The sequence below is a fragment of the Orycteropus afer genome, unplaced genomic scaffold, assembly GCF_000298275.1.
Source record: "Orycteropus afer afer isolate SDZICR_OR568_19922 unplaced genomic scaffold, OryAfe1.0 scaffold00130, whole genome shotgun sequence".
NCBI classification, from domain to species: Eukaryota; Metazoa; Chordata; class Mammalia; order Tubulidentata; family Orycteropodidae; genus Orycteropus; species Orycteropus afer.
In genome coordinates this window covers 3172178-3182490 of record NW_006921717.1, presented here as the reverse complement: position 1 = coordinate 3182490, position 10313 = coordinate 3172178, and the positions used below count along the sequence as shown (strand labels likewise).

The 10313-nt window shown below is 54.8% G+C and overlaps 1 protein-coding gene across 1 annotated transcript in view; it reads left to right on the top strand.

The window, feature by feature from the left end:
- Positions 1-933: 933 nt before the first annotated feature.
- The window catches only part of SF3B2 (splicing factor 3b subunit 2), a 14789-nt gene continuing 5409 nt past the window's right edge, over positions 934-10313 (top strand). Inside the window, exons 1-16 of the mRNA XM_007944746.2 lie at positions 934-1066; positions 1225-1271; positions 1559-1636; positions 3105-3353; positions 3535-3585; positions 4505-4622; positions 4947-5047; positions 5407-5503; positions 5664-5755; positions 6173-6388; positions 6528-6665; positions 6849-6929; positions 7105-7332; positions 8321-8470; positions 9045-9134; positions 9242-9349. Of these exons, the coding sequence (XP_007942937.1) occupies positions 934-1066; positions 1225-1271; positions 1559-1636; positions 3105-3353; positions 3535-3585; positions 4505-4622; positions 4947-5047; positions 5407-5503; positions 5664-5755; positions 6173-6388; positions 6528-6665; positions 6849-6929; positions 7105-7332; positions 8321-8470; positions 9045-9134; positions 9242-9349 (1977 nt within the window). The remainder of the gene's footprint in view (positions 1067-1224; positions 1272-1558; positions 1637-3104; positions 3354-3534; positions 3586-4504; positions 4623-4946; positions 5048-5406; positions 5504-5663; positions 5756-6172; positions 6389-6527; positions 6666-6848; positions 6930-7104; positions 7333-8320; positions 8471-9044; positions 9135-9241; positions 9350-10313) is intronic.

The following is a 10313-nucleotide window of genomic DNA, read 5'->3' as shown; positions in this document are numbered from 1 at the left end:
GGAGCCCAGCGAAGAAGGTTCCGAGTTTGGACTAAGAAAGACTGTTTCTTTTACTCTTTTCACTAATTTTATTGAGTGGTTCTTGAATGGCAGGCGCTGCAACACGTCAAAAAGACCAAGTACCTGTTCACATTCTTGGGGATGGCGGAGTGCAGGAAGGGGCAAAAGACAAGGTTAAAACTAAAAGAGGTCTGAAGGTGTTATGAGAGCTCCAAGGATCGGAAAGAGGGAGGTTTAGCGGAGGAGACGACATCTCAGCCCACCCGCAAGGTGGAGAAAGGTGTTATGGTGTCGCCCTTCCCCCAGGCCGGCAGTTGGAGCTCAGCCCGGGCAGGCTCGCTCCTCTCCCGGCTCCGGTCCCCTTTCAATCCATTCATCCATGTCTGGGCCGGGGGCGGGCAGACAATCACACACTGTTTTATCACAGACATCAGCTCCAGCCTCCCGCTTGGCGCCCGCAACGCGCGGCCACCGGGGGAAAGGGCCTCCCGGGACTCCTTGGGAACGCAAGCGTCCTGGCCTGACGCCTAATCGGGGAGTCAGGCCTGAAGGCTGATACTCTGCGCTCCGGCAGGCAAGACACAGACAGCGTCCTTCGGGACAGGACAGCTTTGCCCGTAGCATCGCCCGAACCCAGAGTTTCCCCGAGCTGTGATAAGCACCATTTTCCCGTCGTTGCACCCCCAGCGGCCGTGAGCTGCGTACTACAACTCCCAGAAAGCTTCGCGACCGGGCCTTCTGGTGACTATTGGAGAGAGGGAGCGAGTGCTGGCGAACCACGTTTCCCAGCAGACGGCAGGGGGTGGGGCTCCAGCAAGACGGCCTTCCAACCAGCCAGCGGACGTGGCGTATGTCGTCTCCGGAAGTTCCGGGAAGTGGGCCCGAGGGTTCTTGCGGGCATCCGGTTTGGTCGCGCGCCTTCCTGCGGCTAAGATGGCGGCCGAGCATCCTGAGCCTCCCAAAGGGGAATTGCAGCTGCCGCCGCCGCCACCCCCAGGGCATTATGGCGCCTGGGCTGCCCAGGAACTTCAGGCTAAATTGGCAGAGATCGGAGCTCCGATCCAGGGTTAGGAGCGTGGAAAGTCAGAGGGAGTTGCGTGGGCCTGGGGAGAAGCGGAGCCTGGTTACTCCGGAGACGGGCCTCTGGGCCCGACCTGGCGAGCTAGCCTGACCCGGCCAGCCTCGGCCCAAACTTGGTTACTGACTCAGTATTTTGCCCCGCAGGGAGTCGCGAGGAGCTGGTGGAGCGGCTGCAGAGTTACACCCGCCAGGTAAGTGCCAGCGCGGGGACGTCGCGACAGGCGGAGCTTGTCGAGGGGGCGTTGATCCTTCGCGTCGGTCTTATTTCTTAGTGTCCCTCCGCAGAGCAAGGCCTTGCACTTTTTGCTGTCTCTTGCTTGTTCTTGCCTTTGCCTGTTGTCATGGATTTATACTTATTGGTCTCCCCCTCAGTGTCCGCGCTCTGGCGCACGGGCACTGGGTACATTTTGTTGAATCCGCAACATTGTTTACTGGAATCGTGCTTCTTGACGTGATCTGGAGGTCTTTATTTTTGCAGACTGGCATGGTGCTGAATCGACCTGTTCTGAGAAGGGACGATGGGGACAAAGCTGCGCCCCCTCCCATGTCAGCACAGGTGAGGAGGTGGTTCCAACTTCATAAGGTCCTTCCTACCCAGGGCGCAGGCCCCTCTTCTCACAGGCAGGGGACCCAGATGCACTTGGCAGATTGGGCAGGGTGGTACTGCCGGGACACACTGAGGGCTTCAGTTCTCTCTTGGTTCTGAGTGTGCGTCATTCCTTAGGGTCTGCTCTTTCAGATTGTGTTGGTCATTCTAACTGGATCCTCCCCCAGATGGAAGTAAACACCCCTATTCTGGTTCCCTAGTGCTTCTCTGGCAGGAATATATACCACCAATGAGATGGCCTTAACAAACAGGAGTTTATTCTTATAATTTGGAGGCTTTAAGTCCAAGCTCAAAGTGCCAGGCTCTAGGGGCTGAAAGCCCCTCAACCTTGGGGTCCAGCTCTGCCTCCTACTCCCAGCCCACTGGAGCTGGAGGCATTTCTTCAGACAGCTGCTGGCTGCTGAGGCTGACAAGCCCAAGGTTGACAAGTAAAAAGGCACAGTCCCGATGTTACCAAACCACATAGCAGGCTACTAACTTAAGTCCATTGTAAGTCCCAAGGTTGGCAGAACATAGCAGGCTGCTGAGCAACGACATGGCTACATGCAGGGTCCAAGTGTGCATTAGGTTAGAGACCATTCTCAAGACTTCTCCTTGTATACAGGAAACAGGCCACATCCCAAAGGCAGCTCTACTCAGCTGCTTGTGGTAGAGCCCACCGTGGAGTTGATTGCCAGTCTCATCCTGGGGAATAACTACCACCAGCTGCCCAGCCACTCAACCAGGCCCAGCCAAGTTGACACACAAACACAACCACCACAACCCCCTTCCTTGCCCTTCTAGGGCACAGTTTCCATGTTGTTCAGTGGGGCATTGAAGGCTACCTCCCTGCTGTGATTGCGTACCCCCTGCATTTGATGGGTCGTTGGGGTCTGCTGGGTGCCCTGGCCTTTTGGTTCCTACTTGCGTAAACCATTTCAGTTTCAGCGTTTTTCTGATCTAGCAATGGCTCTAACCTGGGGTTATTGACCTCAGGGGATGGGATGACAAGTCCTTAGATGGCTTTTAACAGCGTCCCTCAACTTGCTATTCAGTTAAGGTGGTTGTCCATAGGTGGGGTGGAGTTGCTTTTGAGTCACAGTGACCCCGTGTGGCAGTTTTTTTTCTAGGCTGTGACAACAGAGTTAGCTTAACGAGGCTGTGACAATAGTCTTCTCTAGGCTGGTTTTCTGGGCTGTAGTCTTTACAGGAGCAGATTGCCAAGGCTTTCCCCCTGTGATGCCGTGGGTGTATTTGAACTGCCAGCCTTTCTGTTAGCAGCCGAATGCTTAACCGTTAAGCCACTGGGCTTCCTCGTGTGTTAAGCAGGGGGGAAAGGGAACCATGTGTTATTTGATGTTGAGTCCGGCACCCAGTAGATAATTTGCAGAATGAGTAGATGAATGCTTCCGGGTTGATGCACACGCTTTCTCCACAGCTGTCTGGGATTCCCATGCCGCCGCCACCCATGGGACTGCCCCCTCTGCAGCCTCCTCCGCCCCCGCCCCCACCCCCCCCAGGCCTCGGCCTTGGCTTTCCTATGGCAGGGGGGCCCCCCCCCCCGAACTTGGGGCCGCCTCCGCCTCTCCGCGTGGGCGAGCCTGTGGCGCTGTCCGAGGAGGAGCGTCTGAAGCTGGCGCAGCAACAGGCGGCGTTGCTGATGCAGCAGGAGGAGCGCGCCAAGCAGGTGGGTGGGTGCAAGCCTGGGGCGAGGCCTCGCCAGGCCCCTGGGGGGTGGGGTTCCAGGGAGAGCTGCATCCTGGGACCAAAGATGAGAACGTAGGCCCTAGGCTGTGTGAGGCCCAAGGAAGCACAGGTGGTAGAGGCCTGGGGTCTCAGTGCCGCTATGAGCTCGTTTTCTCTTTGAGCAGGGAGACCATACACTGAAGGAACATGAGCTGTTGGAGCAGCAGAAGCGGGTAATGCCCTTCTCCTTAACCTTTGACCTCACGGTTCAGTGTATTGGCTATCACTTAGGGTTTCCAATGCCCCAAACGAGATGCACCATTCAGGTTTTCCTGGGAAGTTAGGTCATCCTCAACTGAGTTCCATTATCTTCTAACTAATTACATTTTTCCATCTGTCCAGGGGTTGGCAGCTAGGGCCTATGGCCTAGTTTTATGTGGCCTATGAGCTAGGAATGGTTTTTATGCCCCCCCCCCCCAATTTTACTGTGACTTGAGTGAAAGTTTACAGAGCATGGTTTTTGTTTTTAAAAGGACTGTTTGAGAATGTACATGTGATACAGCTCTGAGGCCCATAAAGCCAAAACCCTCTGGCCTCTTAGAACTTTATTGACCCCTGCTGGTTTTGCATAACATCTGTTTAGGTACCTTGGGAAGGAATTTTGAAAAGAAACGTTAGAAGCTAGTGAGGGACTACTAGTGCTTCTAGGGTACTGTCTTAGTGCTTGTTACAGACACTGAGGAGTGGCTGAGTCGGAATTTACTTGATGGGACTGAGTTTGTTTTTTTTCCTTTTTTGAGGGATAGACGTGAGATCAGAATTTATAGTTTTTTCTGAGTAACTGAACGTTACCTTTTGGGGAAGAAGGTTGTCAGTGGAAACAAAGAAGGCAGTATCTAATGAAATGTTGAACTTGATGCTGGAACTGGAAGTGTCCCAGGGTTTTCTTGGTGTTATGCAGGGACTTTTCTTTGGGATGAGAGGGTGCCTCTGTTTGGATCAGCAGCCTGGAAGTGTAGGGGTGGGGGGGAATCAGACCTGAGTGGTTCCCGATTGTCTCTCTGGGATTGTTACCAGGCTGAGAGCCAGCATGGCCAGGGCTTCCTACCAGATGGATTTCCAAGCTGTTTCCACCCCACTTTCCCTCTGCAGGCGGCTGTATTGCTGGAGCAGGAGCGGCAGCAGGAGATTGCCAAGCTGGGCACCCCGGTCCCGCGGCCCCCACAGGACATGGGCCAGATGGGGGTTCGCACTCCTCTGGGCCCGCGGGGTAAGGCCCTGGAAATGGAAGGGAAGGGTGAGGAAGGGGGTCGGAAATGCCGTACAAACTCCTGATCTGAGCGTGTGTCACGTACCACGTGTATTTAATGTCTAAGTGAAGTGTTTTCAAAAACTGACCACACTTGTACTACTTACTAGCACCTGGACCAAGTAAGTACGAGGACGTTACCAGGACACCAGGCGTCCTCCTGGGCACCTTCCTGGTGTCTCCGTCCTGAAGAGTAGCCATCCCTTTGACTTGCAGCGGGGGAGGTACTTTTTTGTAATGAGTTTTGCCTCCTCTCACGTCAGTCTTCTTTTTTCCTTCTCTCAGTGGCTGCTCCGGTGGGCCCCACTCCCACTGTCTTGCCCATGGGGGCCCCTGTTCCCCGACCTCGTGGGCCCCCACCCCCGCCTGGAGATGAGAACAGGGAGGTGAGACTGCCAATCTCTTCCCCAGGGAGGGAATGGTGACTTAGAACAATCTCTTCCCCGGGGAGGGAACGGTGACTTAGAAGGGGACTGTTTTAGAGTCTCGAAGAAGGTGGCGGAGCTTAGGCTCCTGGGGTTGAGTGGCAAGCCACACTGTTAAGATATATTCAGGGTAGGGTAGGCAGTGGGGTCCGGAGACATTCTGGGGGTCACTGGGGGATGCTGACCCTGGCTGAGGCCCGTGGTGTTGCCCGCGGGCTGTGATGACCACACCTGGCCAGCAGCCTTCCTAGAACAACAACAGGTGGAAGTGAGAGGACAAGGTGCTGTGAGTGTGCCTCTGACTGGGTTGGCTCTGGCAGATGGACGACCCCTCTGTGGGCCCCAAGATCCCCCAGGCTTTGGAAAAGATCCTGCAGCTGAAGGAGAGCCGCCAGGAGGAGATGAACTCCCAGCAGGGTGAGCGCGGTCGCGCATCCTGAGGCCCACTGCGCAGGCCTGGAGTGGGGAGGCCAGGCCACAGCCCGTCATGCTGGTCCCAGGAGGGCCTTCGAGGGAGGGTTACTGTGCGAGGGGCTGGTCCCCTGGGAGGATTCTGATGGCTGCCTGTTCCTTACAGAGGAAGAGGAGATGGAAACAGACACTCGCTCGTCCCTGGGCCAGTCGGCTTCGGAGACTGAAGAGGACACAGTGTCCCTGTCTAAGAAGGAGGTAGGGGGCGAGGCCTGGAGGGACCGTCAGGAGATGGTGGCACTCACATACTCAGAGTGGCAGGTGTTCAGGCAGCAGGGGCTGCTGTTTTGCACCCCTTTGGGTCCTGAGTGTCTCACAGGTGTTGTGTCGTTTAATTGCTGCAAGTCTTTTTGGGTTCCGAGCGCTGTCACTGCCCCTGTTTTGTAGACAACAAGCTGAGGTTCTGAGAGATGTGGTTTCCTCACATCCACCGCTTGAGAGTGACGGCACTTTGGGCTCTTGACTCTAAGGCCTCTTTGTCAACCATTTCATGAGATTTTCCCCTTGGGAAAAGGCTGAGTGGGGAACTTGTAGGGAATTGGGTGAGGATCAGGGACCAGGGTTAGGCATGGTGCTTGGGTTCTCTGACTCGGTCGGTTTTCCCTGTCTTTACAGAAGAACCGGAAGCGTCGGAACCGAAAGAAGAAGAAAAAGCCCCAGCGGGTGCGGGGGGTGTCGTCAGAGAGCTCGGGGGACCGAGAGAAAGACGCGGCCCGGCCAAGGAGCTCCGACTCCTCGGCTGCTGACGTGGAGATCGAGTACGTGACTGAAGAACCTGAGATTTACGAGCCCAACTTCATCTTCTTCAAGAGGATCTTTGAGGCTTTCAAGGTATGAGGGGCAGCGCGGTGGGAGGGAGCAGGCCAGGAGACTGAAGGGCGGCGATTCTCAGTGCAGGGCGCTGCACTGAAACTGGGGACCAGGGTCGGGCACTGGGGGCCGGCTTCCATGTCGTCCGCTGCCTCCTCAGCTCACTGATGATGTGAAGAAGGAGAAGGAGAAGGAGCCGGAGAAACTGGACAAACTGGAGAACTCTGCGGCCCCTAAGAAGAAGGGCTTTGAGGAGGAGCACAAGGACAGTGAGGATGACAGCAGTGATGACGAGCAGGTGAGGTCCCCCCGCTACTTGCAGCCCATGCCCTGGGGATAGGTGGCTGAGCACGCCCAGCGAGGACCTGTAGGGAGGCCTGCCGGGGCAGGCTCCTTCTGGTGGCGTCCGTTTCGGGGCGGCTGGGGCGGTTCGACTCACACGGGAGCGTCCTGCTCCACAGAGAGGATGGTTTTGTCCTAGGAGAAAAAGCCCGAAGCCCCCAAGCTGTCCAAGAAGAAGCTGCGCCGGATGAACCGCTTCACAGTGGCCGAGCTCAAGCAGGTGAGATGGGAACTGGCCCAGCTGGGAGCCGGCGAGGAGAGTTGTGCTTTGTGGGGTGCTGTGGAGGGCGTTGAAGGAGACCTGGGTGACTCGGGTCCTCTGAGGGGAGAGAAGGAAACCGTGCCCGTGAGGGGCTGGGGTTCTAGAGGTGCGGGCGGGGCTGCGTGTTTTCCAGCTGGTGGCTCGGCCTGACGTGGTGGAGATGCACGATGTGACGGCGCAGGACCCCAAGCTCCTGGTCCATCTCAAGGCCACGCGGAACTCTGTGCCGGTGCCGCGCCACTGGTGTTTCAAGCGCAAGTATCTGCAGGGCAAGCGGGGCATCGAGAAGCCCCCCTTCGAGCTGCCGGACTTCATCAAGCGCACGGGCATCCAGGAGATGAGGGAGGCCCTGCAGGAGAAGGTGAGGCGGGTCTCAGAGCTGGGCTAGTGGCCGCTGAGAGGACTCCTGTTGCCTGTAGTCTGCACTTTCCTTCTGCAGCTTAGAAATCACCCTACACGTGACACTTGGCAGGAAGGGCGGGCAGGGTGGCATCACCTGAAAGGCAGACCTCACATCTGTGTTCAGAGCGTGCTGTACTGTCCATGCCGTGTTCCGTGCGTGCTCTCCTGTCCGCGCCGAGCCTCCTGGTTCTGAGTGGCTCCGTGGTGCCCCGTGTCCTCTCCTCCCTCCGCCTTCCCTTGGCCGGCTCGCTTTGCTTCCCTTTGCCGTGCCTGCTCCTCTCCTTACAGGCTGCTTTCAGTTGTGTGTGTGTGTGTGTGTGTGTGTGTGTGTCCCCTCCCGTTAACGTCCGCCTGTCCCTGGGTGGTGCACACAGTGAATGCTCGGCTGCTGGTCAAGAGGCCGGGAGTTTGAGTCCACCTGGCGGTTCCCTAGAGGAAAGGTCTAGCCGTCTATTGCCGCAGAAACCTCCGCCCTCAAGAGCCCTGAGAGCACAGCACTGCCCGCCACCTGTGGGGTTACCACAGGTCTGAATTGACTGCAGCTGGTGTCGTCAACCTGATGCTCTCTGGTCAGAGATTCGTGGCGGTTGTGGGACTTTAGAATTTTCACATAAATAGTTTTAATAGGTAACACTTGCACGTGGCACAAAGATACAGAAGGTACAAAAGCATAGAAGGTGCAGACTCTGCCTCCCAGATACGTGCTAGTCACCCAGGTCTTCAGAGGCAGCGAGTGTTACCGTCCCTGGACAGATAGCTTTTTGGACGTGTGTGGGTAGTTAAGGCTGACTTTGCGTAGTAAGTCTTTTGGTTGACATGTGTCAGGCAACGCTGACGTGATGGAGGAGACAGGGTTTTGGTGAATTTCGGAATGAGTCGGCTCCGTTTCCCTGTGTCTGCCTAGAAGACTCCTCACACTCTCATGGTGCCTCCTGTCCTCCTCACAGGAAGAACAGAAGACCATGAAGTCAAAGATGCGAGAGAAGGTCCGGCCTAAGATGGGGAAGATCGACATCGACTACCAGAAGCTGCATGATGCCTTCTTCAAGTGGCAGACCAAGCCGAAGCTGACCATCCACGGGGACCTGTACTACGAGGTGCGGGAGCGCTCAGAGGGCTTTCCAACTGGGTGCAGTGACCTCTCTGCCTTAGAATTGCCTGTTGTTCTCCTGGGATGGAAGGGAATCTGGGATCGTAAACGAGACCGTTCAGGGGTAGAGATGGCAGAACGTGTCTGAAGCATGAATTGTTCACGGTGGGTGGTTTAGGTACAGGGGCCAAGTTCCAGTTACTTTTTAGGAAACGATTACTGTTTGGGGTAGTTTTTTCCCTGACTCTTGAAATACTGTCATCCTGATACGGAATTTTCAAGGCAGAAGGATCTTCAAGATCATCATTTTACAGTTGAGATAATGGGTCCTGAGACGTGGCCGCGTTCTCACGGTGGGTTAATGACGTTTCTGGGAGTGGTGCTGTTTCCCCCCTTTACTGCTGCTGTTCATTCCCCTATTTTAGCCGCAGAAAGAAGTGATGGCAATCAGAGTGGGAACCCTTCCTCAGTGGGATTTTGTACTAGATGTGGGTCAGACACCTCATCTTTGTCTTCCTGTCCTCTGGCCGTTGAGCTTCTGGTCAGTGTCCACAGTGCAGCCTGCTCTGCTTATCCCTCAGGGGAAGGAGTTTGAGACGCGGCTGAAGGAGAAGAAGCCAGGAGATCTGTCTGATGAGCTGAGGATCTCCTTGGGGATGCCAGTAGGACCAGTGAGTGTCAGCTCATGGCTGGGGAAGGTGGCGGGGAGCGGGGGCTGATGTGGAAGGGGACACGGGGATGGGGCTGGGCAGATGGTGTCCTGTTCTTCCCTCTGCAGAATGCCCACAAGGTCCCTCCCCCGTGGCTGATTGCCATGCAGCGATACGGACCACCCCCGTCGTACCCCAACCTGAAGATCCCAGGCCTGAACTCGCCCATTCCTGAGGTGAGCACCATCCTGTATTTTTCTTTCTCAGCTGCTTCTGGTTTTTCACTAGAGGAAGGTTTTTGTCCGCTTCTATCACTCTACCATGTCTCTTCAAACAAAAAGCATCAAGGTTGTTGTCATTAGAAAACTGATACCCTTTTAAAATAGTCAGTGAAAAAATGACAAATACGAAGATGAGAACAAACCACTCAGAGTTTCATCACCCATAAGTAACCAAGTTTACCTTTTGATGAATGTATTTCCAGACACGTTTGTGTGTGTGTGTGTGCACGCCCAAGTGCTGTACTTTTCATGCTGTTCATTTTCTTGAATTTCTGTTGATGTGTATATAAATAATATGAAAATGTTAGTTTTGACCATAATCGTATAATAAAAGTAAAAGCTCTGATCCAGAAGTCATGGATCAGCTTTGCTCATCCCTTGGTAACTGGAAAATAATCCAAACACTGTTTATATTAAGGCGATAATGATGGAACGTGAGGTCGGCAGTTGAACATGAAAAAGCCATATCAGATCATCACATGAAACGTGAGGTTTTGTTAGGTCTGCTTATTTCATAGTTTGTCTTCTCAGTGTCCTATCGCACTGGGCATATCTGCTGCAAAAGACCTCTGTAGAGTGTTGGAAGAGCAAAGATGTCACTTTGAAGACTAAGGTGCACCTAACCCAAGTCATGGTATTTTCAGTCACTCTGTGTGCATGTGAAAGCTGGACAGTGAATAAGGAAGACTGAAGAGTTGATGCTTTTGAGTTGTGCTGACGAAGAATACTGCAAGTCCCATGGACTGCTAGAAGAACGAACCAATCTGACTGGAGGAAGTACAGCCAGAACCGTCCTTACGAGTGAGGGTGGCAAGACTTGTCTCACATGCTTTGGACGTGTCAGAGGGACTAGGCCCTGGATTAGGACATCATCCTTGGCAGAATGGCTGCTCAGTAAAAAAGGAGACCTTCAGCAAGA